Below are 16,402 nucleotides of genomic sequence, written 5' to 3' on the forward strand. Positions count from 1 at the left end.
CTTTCTAGGAAGCCTGTCCCTGTGTTTGACCACACTCGCGGCAAAGAAATGCTTCCTGATGTCCAGTCTAAACCCTCCCTGGCTCAGCTCTGAACTATTTCCATGCAACCAGTCACCAGATCCCAGGGAGAAGAGATCAGCACCCCCCTCTCAATGTTCTGATTCAAAGTTTGGGGCGAGTTTTTTCCCATTTATAAAACACATGCTGCCTTCGATGTTTTAACATAGGAAAGATATCTTTACTGTTGCTACAGTTGTAAGAGAGAAAAACAAATTTCATTTCAAAATAAGATATTATTATAAAACTGTCTCACTGGCTACATGGAAGAAAGTAACAACTTTTATAGATATTTATTTACTTTTTCTTTTTACTTAGACCGGTCTCTCAGAACTGAACAATATTTACAGGTATTTTTCCTTTTTCCTCTCACCTTTTTCAACTTGCAGGCCACTAAACATTCTCCAGTGGTAATGCAGATCTCAGAAAGTAAACAAACTTAATGAAACAGCTTGTCTTTCTCATCATGGCTTACACATGTGAGGCAAAACATGGACTGGGTAAAAGAAGTAAGTAAGGTAAATAATTTTGCACAGAAGCAGGTGTTTCACAAAGCCAAGCAGAGAGGAAGCTTGGTTGGCTACAAGGGGCCTGTTCCAGATGACACTATTCTGGGTCCTTTCACCAAACCCTCAGCCAGCCTTCAGAGTCAAAACCTTAGAGAGTAACTTAGATGAGACAACACTCTGGATTCGTAGACACTCAGGCTTTGTCCATATGCAGTTTAGAAGGTCTGACATTAGCAGGCATTAACTGTAAGAAGAGTGTATATCAAACAGGCCAAGTCTGTGGCAACCTGAATTTTAACTCCTTTGGCTTGAACCAACTGAAGTGTGGACTGCCTTTTGCATACTGAAAGGCACTAATCCGCAAATACTGGACATCTTATTCTGTTTTAGTCCACAAAATACCTAAACTAAGCAATTTAGGGCATCCAATAGGAAAGACAAGCATGGCCATCCTATTCATAGTATGTTTTTTCATCTTTGGTTAGCAACCTTTGCTCCCAAACAGAAGACCTTGCAGCATTTCCCATCTGGTTGGTTCCTTTTCTTTTTTTGTCTGTTTGGCACTTACTCAGCACCACTGCCATGTCATCCTGAAGTCTTCCTGAAGCTAGAAACTCCTGTTTCCCTAATTTCACCTTTCAGAGTACTTTTGGAAATAGCCACCTCCCACATCTGAAAATTCCCTCAATTTGGGCTGGTTTGTTACTCTTTCCTATCTCAAATTGGCACCCAATGATATTCTTCTGGCCTACAACATTGTTGTATTGCCTTCTGAACCCTGGCACTACAAGTAGAAATATGTCCTTTGGGACAATTTGTGGTCCCTTTCTTTGCACAGTTTGGGATTTTCCCAAGCCTCATGTACTTGCCTGCCTGCTGATGCCCCTGAAGATCTCTTTCTCAACGGGGCATATGAAGCAGATGCCACCTTTGGAAAGTACACACTAGCAGATTAAATGCCAAAGAATCTTCTGAGGCTCTGAGGAAAAGAGGATGCTGATCCTGATGTTCCATCACCCCTGCATTTTATTGTTCATACAAAACTGTATGTGAACAGTTGCCCCATGTATTACTTCTACCAGTATTTGTAAATCTTTAATTACAAGCAAAAATAGTGCCTCACCGAACAAAGAAATCCAAAGTCAAATTAGATTGTTTTTAAATGAAAAGACTTAGCTTAAAAGAATAAAGTTCAGCCAAAAGTGAAACTTCAATTTTTCAGTGAGAGCACTAAAATTGAATTCTCAGAACTGCATTATTCTGTCAGAATATTGGATTTATTTATTTATTTGTTTACCTGAGAAACAGAAAGCCTTCCTGACTGAAAAACTTTTGGCCCGCAGTAGGTGGTGCTATAGCACTTTAATCCACCCAGGAGTAAAAGCCCTGTTTCCAGTGCAAAAGTGAATTTCATGGAGTACTATAATCCATGTCATCTCCCACCACTTAAGCAGGGGGGAAGCAGGAAATATACACAGACCTTGCAAGTTAAATACTTACATAAACTTATAGGTCAGATGGCATTTAAAGTCAGCAGTTCCCATCTCACTTCATGCACAGATATCATCACAACATATACTGAACAAAACAAACAGGTGATTGTAAAAGAGAACTACAAATATTTAGCCATTCTACATCATATTCTAAAATCCTATGAGCACTTCCATCAAATGATTACTTCAAGAAAATAGAAAATAACAATATTGATAATGTTCTAAAGGATGAGTTCTGGCTATTAAAGCTGACCATGTCTGTGAGATTGGCTGTGGAACCTGCAAAATTTTCAGTCAGAGCTCTGAGGGGCACCAAGAGGCCTTAGTCGCCCTGAGCAGCCTGTTCCCATCCCTCTCAGTCGCCCTGTGCATGGGCACAGGGCCTCCGGGCCAGCACAGCCCTGCCCTCATCCCTGCAGGGCTATGCCACAGGCCGGCTGTGCCCAGCCCTGACCTCTGCAGCTTCCCTCACCAGGCAGAGGGACCAGAGCATCCTGGTCACAGTCATGTCCCCAGTCTTGCCTGGCCCCATCTCCTGCATGAACCTCAAAGCCATGTTGTAGCAATGTCTCTGCTGCTGCTGACTGGATTCTGGACCTGACATGTTATCCTGTCTCCTCCGGGACTGTGGGTGGTCCCTGCCAGCCACCACCTCAGCCCTAATCAGAGCAGCCCATCAGAAAGGGCATGCTGCTGCCCCTGTTGTGCGTGCCCTCAGCTGCAGCTTGCTCTCCCTCACAGGGGGAGCACCACGCAAGCTGCTCCCTGACATAAAGCGCAATGTTAGACAAAAGCATGCAGTGATCCATCTCACAAATACACAAAAGTCATCCACACTACAACACATAGGTAAGGAAGAATGGAAGTATTTAATGGAGATTTATCTCTTGGCTCCTACAGAAAACCCTTACTGGGGCTGCCAGGCTCAGGGAGAGCAATCTGTGCTTGCTCTGTTCATTTCACTCACTCATGCATCAACCTATCTTCTCCAGCAACGTGGGAGCAGGTGCTAAGAAATCTGCTGGAAAAATATCTAGCAGCATATCTAATCTGAAGCATCCCTGTCCAACAGCAGAGCAGGATCTGATACAGAGAGCCATCAGTCACCCAACACCTGCTCCACAGATCTAAACTTGAAAAAATCAAAGCTAAACCCAAACAAAAAACCAACAACCCTCTCCAAACAAACCTTCACTCTCTTCATATTGGAGAAGGAAGGGAAAGGCACTTTCTTGCAAATTTTTACAACTACCATGGAAGTGCTGTGTTTAAAACAGAATCATCAAGTACTTGTGTTTGCAGGCAGATCTATTTATGGGAACAAGGATCTGGCCACAAATATGGCAAGAGCCAATACTGCAGGTCTGATGTGCACAAAACCTCTGCTGAAATCCACAACAGTTGCAAGTGAGAGCTGGAGAGCACGATGGAATATTACCATGGCGTTTATTTCTGTATCACTACCAATGTCTAGAGTCAATCCTAAAATCCTAATAGGGCATTTAGATACTTGTGTAATACATACTACTTTTTCATATCATAGTTATACATGTAAATACTAATTTATTGTATGAAAATACTCCATGCACCACCATTCACAAGGCTACAATCAATGCATCAAGAAAGTATAGCATTTTCTGTTACTAGGAGATGTGCACCAGATCCTGAACACTACTGGATTAGAAGGCTGTCAAATCTGATGCTGGAAGTACAAGACGAACTATGAAGTATCATCTCAAATTCAGAAACATCAATCATCCATGAATAAAGTAGCCCAGCTCTGGTGTACAGACAAAAGACTTGCATTGCATTAGGGACAGGTATTAGGTCTACAAAGACTGAGGACAGGTGGTCAAGTCTCAGTATTTCAAATGAACAGATTACCTTCCAGCCCTGTTATATTCCTTGAAGAGGGACTAATAAAGTAATTGATTCCACTGCATGAATAAGGCCTACTCTACTAAAACTGCACCAGTTTAAAAGAGTTTCTTAAAAATCTTACTCTTACCCTTTTATGGAAATCTCTGTTTCAGATAGCTGACACAAAACTGTAACTGACAAGTTCAAAAGAGTTTGCTTTGGTTTACTGAGATGGATACGGCACTCTTAAATTTGGAAATCAATCAGAAGATCTCCTCAAAGCCCTGGTTCTTGAAAGGAGACCAAAAGAATCTTTTCAGATAAAGCTATACCTGAACTGTAGATGTATGGTGCAAGAAAACTTGAAGATACAAGTTTGTAATCAAGGAACTATATGCCAGTTTTCTTTGTAAAATACTTTATTCCTAACAGCAAAATACTGTAATTTAATTTTATAAAAGTTAGCAAAAATTAATACATCTGAAACAGAAACAAGCAAAAAAAACCCCTATTTCTACTTTTATTCAATTCTCTTTTCAGTATGGAAGCTATAGGTATGCACCACACTAACAGCTTTCAGTGCCAGACAGGTCATTCAATAAATATACCATTCTACCATTAAAATCTGTGAAGGACAGTTAAAAAATTTCATAAAACTACTGAAAAAATAAGTAATTTTGGCTTTTTTCTGAGGTTTAGAATCAGTAATATCTACACACAACAAAGTTCTTGGCATTTACAAGAATGATTGTATAGAACAGTAACAGTAGAATGTTAGTAGTAAACCAGAACAACCAAATTTGCAGTACATTTCTACTTAAAAAAATAAAATAAAATCAGAAATTCAGCTTATTTCTTAAATCCTACAGAAGACTTCTGCAAGCAGGTTGTAGAGGAAACTTAAATTACTAATTTCAGATTTGATAAGGCCATTGCATATCCTAACTTGCAATAAAAAAGCCAATCCTATACTGCATATCATAAATACTTCCTGTTTGTTACAAACAGAAGTTAAAGTGAGAACAAGTAACCTCACTATGTTATCCTATTGCTAAAAAAAAGAAAACAAAAACAAAAAACAAACCATGAAACCTTTGCCTTGGAGAAGACAGATTTAGTTAAATCTTGTTCTGCTACGTACACAGGCATAATTTTGGAAGCCACACTTGCATCAACCCTCAGATGTGAAACTGGTTCCCTGTTTCAGGCTTCTGAGAAGCTTCTTTCTGTTAAAAAGCTGGACATGTGAGGCTACACTCAGACATAATGCAAGTGGCAAGGCAAGCTCAGGCACCAGTTAGCCAATATGCAGACAGTGAGAGAACTGCGTGGAAACACAAGTAACAGAAATTAAACATAAACAACAATAAACCAAAAAAACCCCACCAACCCAAACAAAAAAAAACACCCACCGCAACCAAAAAAGCCCCCAAACAACAAAAGAATCCACCCAACAAAAAAGCCATTAACTTCTGTACAGTGATTGTTGTTGTATTTCAACTTAAAAATGAAACCAATGGGCAAGTCCAGCATGTGTACTCAAGTTTTAACTGAGGGACCAGTGACTTGAAGCTGATGGAAATTATTTCTCAAATCTGAATCAGGATCCCAATCCTGATTTGCATCTTGTGGACATCCACATAAGCAGATGAGACACGTCACTGAACAGCAGCCTAAGCCCCTGAAGAAGTATTTTCGTTAATTTTCACCAAGAAAAAAAAGACCAACTATCGGACTGCTTCTTCTGGATGCTTTTTTTGAGCTTTTGTAGAGCTAAATCAGAACAAAGGAAATATTACCAACTGTACTCATGTTGTTGCTTGCCTCTTTCCTGATCCTACAACAGACTGCTGTAGGAGGCAAAAAAAGTGAGAGATAGACATAACAAGTTCGATAGATACAATTTTTTTTTTCTTTTCCACATTAGATATTTCTGCTTAAACTATGCAATTGTCAAAGAAAATTTCGTTCTTCACACATAACGAGACAATTTAGTTGGCTACAAGTCTTCCTCCAAGGAGGACAACGTTTCTTCTCCACATTTCTATCTGCTTGTGCTGAACTCATGCGCAGTGCACCTTTTCTAACCAGATTAATCTGTCAGAATCAATGAAACATGAGAAGGTGCTTTTAGGAGACAGCATGTTGCAAATGCTACAGGGAACAGTGGAAGTAATTTCTGAGGAGCACAAATGCTACTTATACAAGGAGTTAGGGTTCCCACGTCTGCTAACTTTGGTCTCATGAAATAATACTATTTAGTGCTGTCGACAACTCAGTGTACCAGGACAACTCAATGTAACAGGCTTCTACATGGGATTTATAAAAACCTGCCAAGTCAAGATTTGAGACAGAGGTTAGAGAGCTTCAGTCTGTGAGATTAATAGTGTCACTTTCAAATGGTTTTACTGAAGTCGGACTCTGTGGAGGACTCTTTACACTCGGTGGCACTGCCAAGACTTTCGGGCGGATTCCAATTGTAGACTTTTTATGGTCATGTCTGAGACTGCGGATTGTGCCGTTCATGGCAGCTACACATGCCTTCCAATCATATCCAGTTTCCTTTAGATCAAAGGATGGATAATTTTCTTGAAGAAAGTCTAAAAATAAACAAGGACATAATAGCAAGTTATCAGTTATTCATGCAAGCTATATACTCTTTTTGGATGTAATTAAGAGAAAACAAATACGCGCTACCAAAATAGGACAGCTACGCATATTACGAGGCTTGAACAGCAAAGCTAGAGGGTAGATATTTTTTCCTCCTCTCTCTGTTTAATTTGAAAAGGAGTAACAAAAGGTTTAAGCACAAAACCAAAACATGCAAAGAAAGCATGAAAGCACATAACCACGCAGGTGGGCTGGATCCCTTGATGTGCTGAATAACTTCAGCTTCTAATGGGTCAACCAGAGCAAAGAAATCTCAGGCTCCATTTCAGAATGACCAGTGTTTGGCAGAACCAATCCCTCCTTCACACCATCTCTGACAACAATATTCACTACAATGAAACACAGCAATTCAACGTAACACAGCTGTAGAGGAACAATAGTGAAAGAAGAACAGCAAGAGCTTGATCTTTACCATACTTGCAACAAGATCAGTAAACAAATACTTGAGTTCAGTACAAATGGGGTAAGTGCAGTAAAACTATAGCATCCTTTTCCTCTTCAACAAGTAAAATGAATAGTTTTAAAACCAGGTTTTAATATATGTATTTTTTAAATTACTAAGGAGAGATTGTCCCTCTGAGCTTTGCTGAATTAAATGTTTTTTTTTTCTCTAAGCAAGCCCCTAGAAGATTTAAATAAGCACCAAAAAGGAATTCTAAGCTGTAATTTCAAATCAAAGGCAATGCTATTTCTACTTCTCTGATTAACATCTAGATTTACCTTAGTAGAATGACAGGTATAGCTAGTTGGTATTATGTCAGTTTTGTTCTTCCAATGCTCTCGGATACACTAGCAAGTAAAAATCTAATATAGCATCATTGTTTACAGTTGCTATTTTAACTTGTAGTTCCAAACCTGGAAACTTATTTTCCCAGAAAAGCATGGGTCTGAAGGAAGAAAGTAACAGAAGAAAAAACTTGTGCTTTTGTAGTTTACCCTGCTCCAGGGAGAGTCAGGGGGGAGTGAGAGCACCTTACATTATTTAATTCCCAGGATGCTCCTGTAATAAACTATACTGACAAAGGATACACAAGCAGCAACCAGACTCTCGTCCCCTTCATCCCTGATGGCAAATTTACTGAAGTGCTTGACCTCAGAGCTACAATACAGAACAAGAACTCCTACTACTATGGCCCATGAACCAGCTTTTTAACTATGCCTTTTCTTTCACATAATTTGACCAATTGTTGGGACTATATATAGCAAGGCTACCCAGGGTCCCTTCCTGCTCTGCAGGGTTAAACTCCGGGAGCGGATTCTGCTATCCAATCAGGCTATGTTATAATGTTAAAGAAAACAGGGCCAGGGACTGCCCTCTGGCCCCAGAGCCAAGTGACACAGCCTGGTTGCAACCACAACACGTAGGCTCCAGAGCAGATGAAAGACAAAGTCCTCTATTATGTTTCAGCAGCCCCAAGACAAAATAATATGTGTACTATGGGAGTAAGTTGAGGTGCTTAAAGTGACAGTTTCCCAGGCTTCCCAGGTGAAGGAATATGTACAGTTTGGGGAACCCCACTCTTATGTATAGTTTTGTAATACTGGGAATGGTTTCTGGCATGCACTGTCCCTCAAGTCATGCCCAGACATCACTCCAGAGAGGGCAAGTCCCACCTCCATTTTATTTGGCACTATTGCTGTATCCTCCAAGACAATCTTGCCACACTTGCGGAGCTGTAGGCTGCACTGTCCAAATCTTAACAACCCTTTCATCCTCCCTGCACCCCAGACATGGAAGAGAATTCAGTTTCAAGATTTGTTAGGAGATGCACGTTGAAAGAAAAGTGTGATGAATCGTAGAATATCTCAAGTCTGAAGGGACCTATAAGGATCATTGAGGCCAACTCCCTGCTCCTCACAGGACTATCTAAAACTAAATCCTATGACTAAGAGTTTCATCCAGATGGGAGTAACTAGTCAAATACGCAACCTTACTAACCCAGTGAGCACTGTCCCATAGTGATTTCTTTAGGACACAGGAGGAAGTAAAACCCTACATCAAGCCAGTGGTGTTGGGAAATGCTGAAGGCACTCCACAGTTACGTTGCCTGCAGCCTGGGATCCAACCCAGTAAATAAGGTGTCCTTGCTTCCATTCTCTATATACTGTTTTTTTGCATGGGAGCTCAGTAGTGGACTTCCTGCTTAGCCAAACTTGCCTCCTCATAACTCTACCAGTTCTCCTAAGTATCACAATGGATTCTCTTGTGCTTGCAGATGGCTCTCCTTTAAGACCTGCCAACTTTCCTGAGCTTCCCTCCTCCTCAGAGCTGTCTCTCACAATCTCTCACCTATGAGTTTCCAGAATAAGCCAAAGTTGGCTCCCCCAAGCTACAGCGTCTGTACTCTCAGACTTTTTAAACCCTGCATAGGATCTGGAGATCCATTATTTCATAGTCTCCACAAGCCCCAACCCTTTCTGTGAAGAGCACCACAATCTGCTGTGCATTACCTCTGGTTGGCCTACCTAGACCCTGTATCAAGAAATCATCCCCAATACCCTCCAGAATCCTCTGGGACATCTCCCACTGTGTTGTCCTTCCAGGCAGATGCCATGGAGACTAAGTTTCCTCATATTAGCCAGGTTTGTGATCTGGAGACTTCCATGAGTTGCTTAAACATAACCTCATCTACTTTCTCTCGACTTGTTCCACTGCTTGCACTAATACCTGTCAGAAGATTTCACAGAATTATTTTTGAAGCTCCATGGTTTGTTCATAGGATACAAAGTTAATCACTCCTGTTAACTTCCCCACATTATCATTTGAAGAGAGATTTTTTTCTTACCTCTGAGAGCACTAATTCTGTTGCAGTCCAGTGGGCTCATGCCACGTTCAAGATTACCATATACATTGCTTTTTACCAGCACATCTTCAGGGAACATGTGACGAATTAGGTAGCGAGCTGACAACTCCGGACGAGACTTCCCCTTAGCTACATAAATGACTGAAAATGGTAATTGAACGTTGCGCCATGGGCTTCCAAGAAGTTCTAGAAAGGATGTCAGAGAGAAACAGAGATTTTACTTTTCCAACACTGACCATGCTTCAAAGTGGTTGTATTACACTAAAACTAGGACACAAAAAGTTCTCCCCAAAACCAATGCACTTGCTTGAAAGGTCAGGGCTAAACCATAATGCTACAGCTAAGACTAAAACGGAACATATTGCAGACAAATGTCCAGGTGGTGAGAAAACCCTGCTTGTTTTACAACAATGTAACAGCGCTTCTGGTATGCTTTCAGCAATGCTAACAATGTAACCTGCATTAATAATGATTGCTTTCTAAATTGTCATCTCACGTGGAAAGATGATGCTATTCCAATTACGTAAGTAAAGAGAACTTCTGCTATTTCAATGGTGCTTAGATCCTGTAAGTGGAAGCTGAAAAAGAGTAAAATTTTTTAATTACTTCAACCTGACTCCACTGCAAACATTTAAAAATGCAAAATGTATAGTAACTGAGGAGGTCTGTGGGATCAGACTAACTAATCTTGGGTGCAGGAGCAGATCTCATAGAGCCCCAAAGTGACTCTAATCAAATAAATTATTTCCAAGGGCAATTAATCTCAGCTCATTTCCCTTTAAGCTCTCTAGAGGCATCACATTCTGTACACAGAATTTTTTCCAATGCATTTGTATTTTGTGCATTTTCATTATTTAAAAAAAAAAAGTAAAAAGGCCACTTTAAAGTTTTACTGTCCTAAATTGTCAGTTTTACAGAAAGGTATGCTTTTCTTCTGTAATTGCAATACCATTCAATAGATATTCTGAGCTAGTGTACTGCATTAAGGTAGAATATCTACCAAATACAAAAAAACCCAGGGCAACTGCAAAATAATTATTGAAAAAGAATTATTCAGAGAAACTGGACAGAATATCTCGCAGTTGAACTTTCCAGTCTTACAGTGGATATGCATTATGGGACATTAGTAGATGTAAACATATGTTCTGCTAGCCAGATGACGTTCTTGTTTGCTCCCATAACTTACTGTATATACACTAAATGACTGCCTCAAGAGGAAAAGGAGAGTTGCATAGTTCACTGAATCCCCCTTTCTACACAATTTCACCTACAGTAGCATCTTCTGCGTCTCACTGACCATTTAAAATGTAACATGCAAATTCAGAGGATGAAAATATCACAGTTTACCCATAGGTTCTGAAGACCGAAGTTTCTTGACCGAAGGTGTGCGAAAAGCTTCTGGAAACTTATCCGATCCTGAATTCTGCAATGTGTCAGCTGTGGAGCTGGTCATTTTCTGAGAGTTTTGAGAATTGCCTTCACTATCTTCATTATAATTTACATCTACACAGTGAGATGTATCTGGAGTGTTGGCCACTTTTTCTTTCCCTTCAGCTGTCCCCTGAAACATTAAATGAGGTTAGCCAACGCACTGGGAAAAGACTACCAGTTTTCTAATTAGTGTTCCACTTCATTTCCCATTTAGTATAAATTAGATTCCAAACATTTACAATATAGTTACTCCTCCATTTCAATCAGGAAAACTACAGACGATACAGATACTAAATATTCACACATTTGCACAAAGCATTTTAGAAGCAGAGGTAAATGGAGTTACAAGTGATGTTTCAGTCAATATAAAGTTGAAATGGATGGCTGGACATATCTGAAGGAAAGCCTGTGAAGAGTGTTAGCAGCTACATGCTTAAGCTGGCAATCAAATTTGACACTACTTCCAGGTAACATTTACAGTGCTTTCCTTCTAGAATCCTATGCTTATACATGAATGCTGGACACAGGATCAGGAAGAGCAAGAGTCAGGAATATGCTTCCAGTACTCCCCACATGGAATTAGTGCTGCAGTCAGCAGGCCTATGCTGAGCAACGCAAAGACAGTACCCAAGGAATTTTGAACTTCTCATTATATGAGTCTTGTAATTCGAACAACTAATTTGATAAAGAAGCACAAACTTAGTATTTAGTAAATAATCACCCTGAGCCAACTTACTGGGTTTATTTTTGTTTCAGAGCGTAAACAGCGGATCATAGCATTGACATTTGTGATACAGGTTTTCCAGTCTTTTCCATGCTCGCTCAAATCATAGGTTGGAAAGTTAGTTGCAAGAAATTCTGCATATGAAACACAAAGTTTTTTTAAGCTTTATGACAGAAAGCATTATTAAAAATTACACTATTTCAGAAAGAGAGAAAGCTAAGAAATGCTTCACATTTACTGTTCTCCACTTAGAAGCTTTAAATTTCCACCTTTAAATTAAAGAGAGATAGTAAACTCAGGTTTTGAAGCTAAGCATCACTATGAATTTAAGATGTGCAGTGATAATTTTCTGAGGTATTGTGAATAATGCTTTTATTATTAAGCTTTGCCAGGTAGAATTAGGGGAAAGGTGTGATTTAGCATACTAACTTAAAAAAAGAAAGAAAGAAAAAAAGCCAGAAAACCACAAACAAAAAACAAACCACACAACAACAACAAAAACCCCACAAGAACTAGTGACAAGGTAATGCTGATGCTGTAACTACTTCACATGGCTTAAATAATCTCCCATCTTTTAAAACAAGGAGAATTATAGCTTCACATACACGTCACGTGATCCATGTAAATGCCCTCCCCATATTTACCATTTCTCAAACAAACAAAAGCAGTGAACTTAAGAGTATTTAAGAATCACCAGTTAATATTTGTCCTGGGTATACCATGGCTAAAACGCAAACAAAATAAGAAACAAACCAACCAACCAAAAAAAACCCACAAAACCCACAAAGCTGTAATGAAAAACTCAGAGTGACTGATGAACACAAAGTACACAAAACTAGGAGTAATAAGAATTTTTTTTTAATCCACATTGAAGAAAAATCAACATTGACAATTACAAAGTAGGAATTTCAAAATCAAAACACATCAGAGTGGAGCACACCCAGTACCCCATTTATCAGTTCACTAGTTGCTAGACAACAATTAGCAGACACACGCAGATAAGGACTTCTTACAAGTTAAAAACTCATTAAGTATTAAAGAAGTAAATCTGTGCATTTCTAAAGGTAGCATACCTCTTATTGCAGCAATTTTGTTTGGATCCAATGTTCTGCGCCCTCGTGCACTCACTCCCATAATGCTGCACAATAACGTTTCCTTGGGGAACAAGACACGAACTAAGTAGCGCGCTGCGTACTTTGGTTTAGTCTTTTGCCGAGCTTTCATCAAATAATTTCCAAGAACTTTTACATTTCTCACTGGGTCACCAATGAACTCTTTTGTAAAACAAAAAGATTTGAAGAAAAAAAATTTAAAAACCCAAGCAAGTTGTTAAAAAAAAAGGAACACTTTTTCACACTTTCTCTTGACCTCTTCTATGGTACTCCCTGGTTATGTTTTCTACTACAGCTAATTTTACTACGTATTAGCCATCTTTGCTCTTATAAAAGCAACTTTAAATTGCAATGATAACAGAAGTATCTAATTCATGTTACTCACCAACATAACCAACTGAAATAATAACACATAAGAAAATACATTAAACATTAATGAGTCCAAAATGTTCAGACTGGCCTGTTTTGCACACATGCAGATACCATGTGTGGTTTCAAGACAATGACCCATGAAGAATGGCATATCCATACATAGTACTGATAAATTCTATGCTGTTTACAAATTTGCAGATAAGTATCAAAATATTTGACCTACTATTTGTGCAGCTTGAGCTGTATGAACTTATTTTTTAGATCAAAAGCAACCAAAACCTCATAGCCCAGCCTTCCACATGACTCAAGGGATTTATACTTCAGAAATAAATGCATCCGTTATTAAAACATGGTGCTACTTTATATGTGCTTGTTTATCATAACAGAATGATCTACGGAATTCTTCATTTTCTGTGGAATTCAGTATTTTGAAAGAAACCAAACACTGGAGGAGCTGATGATAAAAGGATTCTTCACTGATAAAATCCTCCATGAGAAGAAAACAGGTATTTCCTTCACACAAATCAGGTAAGTTGCTCTCTTAAACAAAAAACATGCATACAGGCATATGCCTCGCTTCGCTTTACTGACAATCTCTTTTGTCTTTTTAAATATATGCATAGCATGCATTCATTATCTATGACATATACACAGGTTAAAAATAGTTGACATCAAGAGTTCCAAGAAAGAAAAACACGGTCCAGTCTTAAAAGAATTCAAAGCATGTACTGTAAATCAAGAACTTGTAGCAGTCTACACAACTGTATATACTCTGCAGAGGTTTTTAAGTGATTCTTGGCATATTAAACATTCCTATGACCTTTGTTTAAGAGTTTTAAACAGTATTATATCCTAGAAATGCTTGTAAGGCAGCCAGTTCTGCTCCTTTCACTTTCACTAAATAACTATAAAGATTTCTTTAGGCACTTTTTTTACACTAGCCACAGGGTTTTTTGTGGTTTTTTTTTTTTTTCTTTTTCTGAGTATTTATTACAAAGGAACTCACCAAAGCTAGGATTGATGGATATTGGAGAAGATGGCAGCTCTTTACTGATGTTCACACTCCGAGACTCATTTCTGTAGTTCATCACCACAGCATTATCTCCCAGACCAGCCTCAGAGGGTGCTGGCACGGATGCTGAAGCCAGTGGTGATGATACAATGTTGACAGTATTTTCCACAACTCCGCCTACAAAATTTGATTGTGGAGAAAGGTCGGGCATCCTGTTAGATGCTGTGTATGATGAATGTAATGAATGCGTAGAAACTATAGTGGGGAGCGGTGGGCTCTGCCTACGAACAGGGTGCTGCAATTCAAGCTCAAGACTCTGCTGAGCATGTTTCATGGTGGAATTGACCTGAACATGGCCATTTTGTAAAGCAACCCTTATGACTGGGCTATGCCTCCCCTGGCCTGGTGAAGAGACATGAAGACTTGATTCCCTCTCCATAGATTTTTGTACTCTTATTTTTCCTTGAGGCAAATGACTGGAACTTCTGTATGTAAATCCAACTGGTTTCTGCAAATGTGATTCAGAAAACAAATAGAAAGTTAAATTAGACATATCTGGTCATTTTTTTTCTTTTGCAAACAAGGAAGACTAGATCTAGTAACTATGCTAATGGCAACAGACGCGTTACTGAAGTAACCACTGTCATGAAGCCTGTGCTATTATTTTTTAGCCTTCCCTCTACTTTCTTTTATTCTCACTTGTAGTTCCAACACTTGTCAACTACAAAGTTTCTTAAGTTTCCACCTGGGATGCTGGCACAATTGCTTTCTAAAAAGACAGAAATACATAATGAGAAAGGCAGCTTTGTAAAGGCTCTTTTAAAAGCTCTATAAAAAAAAAAAAGAACAGTCAAAATATAATTTAAAATTTGCCAGCCATTGACCCAGTCTGCTGAATTTTCAACAGCTGTCTCCACTGCCATGCTAGCTTTTTCTTGTTTAAAAGGAAGCAAGTGACTTTCTCTCTTGGCTGCCTCTTCATTCTTTACTTGCTAGCTGAAAACCTTAAACATTCAGATCTCATCTACAGTGGAAGATTCCAAAGAGAACAACACAGACAAACTGAGAGACAGGCTATGCTTTCGACCACTTCCAGTACTTTTATTAAGAAACAGAGGCACCCTCAAGCATGTGTTCTAGTTCAAAATACAAGTCACTGAGGAGGAGCTACCAAACATAGCTGACACATGTGGGTGGGTGTTTTCGTGTTGTGGTGGGGTTTGTTCGTTTGTTTGTTTCTTGTTTTGTTTCTTTGGTGTTTTTTTTTTCCTTCCTTGCAGATATCTGATTATATTTCACCCTTATAACTCTTAAAAATCTGCGACCTGGAAAAAAGCTTACATGCCTTAAAGTTTGTCCATTTCTCCAGCTATTTCAGTTATATAATAAAAAATAGCACCTTTACCACAAACTTTTCCTTATTCATATCCTTATCCCACTACAGATTCAACAATGGTACAGCTATAACAAAAAAAAAAAAAAATCTACAGTATTCCTGATGATTTTAGAGATGAAGTCCTAGCAGAACTCAAGAAAATGGTCAGTAGGTTGCATTTGCTGGCTTCCCCTCTACACCTTATAGTGATAAAAGCCTTCTTCCAAAAAAGCACTGCAGGTCACTTTTAATCTGAACTTTATAGCAGCTGCCATTCCACATGATCAGAGGGGAGGGCAAGAGCGCAGAGGCCACAGGGTCCAAGCGTAGCTGATAAGACCAGCAGACCAGTCTGTTCTCTGGATTTCATACTTTTGGATGTGTTGACAGTACAAGCTTGGAGTCGTCAACAAAAACACATTCCCAAATAAAACCTAGTATCCTATCGATAACTGACATGCATAAGAATGTCATCATTCTTACCCACTCTTAAAGTAAATAGCCTTGCTGATGTCTTGACTTCCCCTGACAGTAGGATCACCTCTGCCACATTAAAAGCTTTGCAGTATTGCTGACAAAGAAAGGTCATCATGGATTTTACAACCTTCTCCAAAAATCATATGTTATGTTTTTCTTTTAAAGAGCAGAGTTACAAGTACTAGCATTCTGCCTCCTTAGTTAACAGGGGATTGACTATAGGAACAAAAATAGTGTGTATACAATATCAAACCTTCTTCAGAATTTTGAAAAAAAGATGTTTTATTGGGTAAACACAATTCTGTACCACAATGGATATGACAACACACTGTTGAGATCTAAAAATCAGTTAGTCAATCGAACCAGCCTGTGTGAGTGATGCATAAACTCTCTTCTAACCGCAGAAACCCACGGACAGTACACATCTCATAAAGCGGCAACACCAACATACCCAAGTTTAAGACTTAACCTGCACAATTAATTTCTGTTATTTTCAATACAAACA

The 16,402-nt window shown here is 39.1% G+C and overlaps 1 protein-coding gene across 1 annotated transcript in view; it reads right to left on the reverse strand.

Moving 5' to 3' along the window:
- Positions 1–4,321: 4,321 nt before the first annotated feature.
- Positions 4,322–16,402, reverse strand: part of BEND2 (BEN domain containing 2) — a 36,644-nt gene continuing 24,563 nt past the window's right edge. Inside the window, exons 10-15 of the mRNA XM_071813283.1 lie at positions 14,040–14,553; positions 12,623–12,823; positions 11,562–11,683; positions 10,742–10,955; positions 9,377–9,580; positions 4,322–6,520 (exon numbers count right to left, since the gene is read on the reverse strand). Coding sequence (XP_071669384.1) covers positions 6,288–6,520; positions 9,377–9,580; positions 10,742–10,955; positions 11,562–11,683; positions 12,623–12,823; positions 14,040–14,553 — 1,488 coding nt within the window. The 3' untranslated portion in view covers positions 4,322–6,287. The remainder of the gene's footprint in view (positions 6,521–9,376; positions 9,581–10,741; positions 10,956–11,561; positions 11,684–12,622; positions 12,824–14,039; positions 14,554–16,402) is intronic.

The sequence above is a fragment of the Patagioenas fasciata genome, chromosome 1 (assembly GCF_037038585.1).
Source record: "Patagioenas fasciata isolate bPatFas1 chromosome 1, bPatFas1.hap1, whole genome shotgun sequence".
In the NCBI taxonomy this organism is placed as follows: domain Eukaryota; kingdom Metazoa; phylum Chordata; class Aves; order Columbiformes; family Columbidae; genus Patagioenas; species Patagioenas fasciata.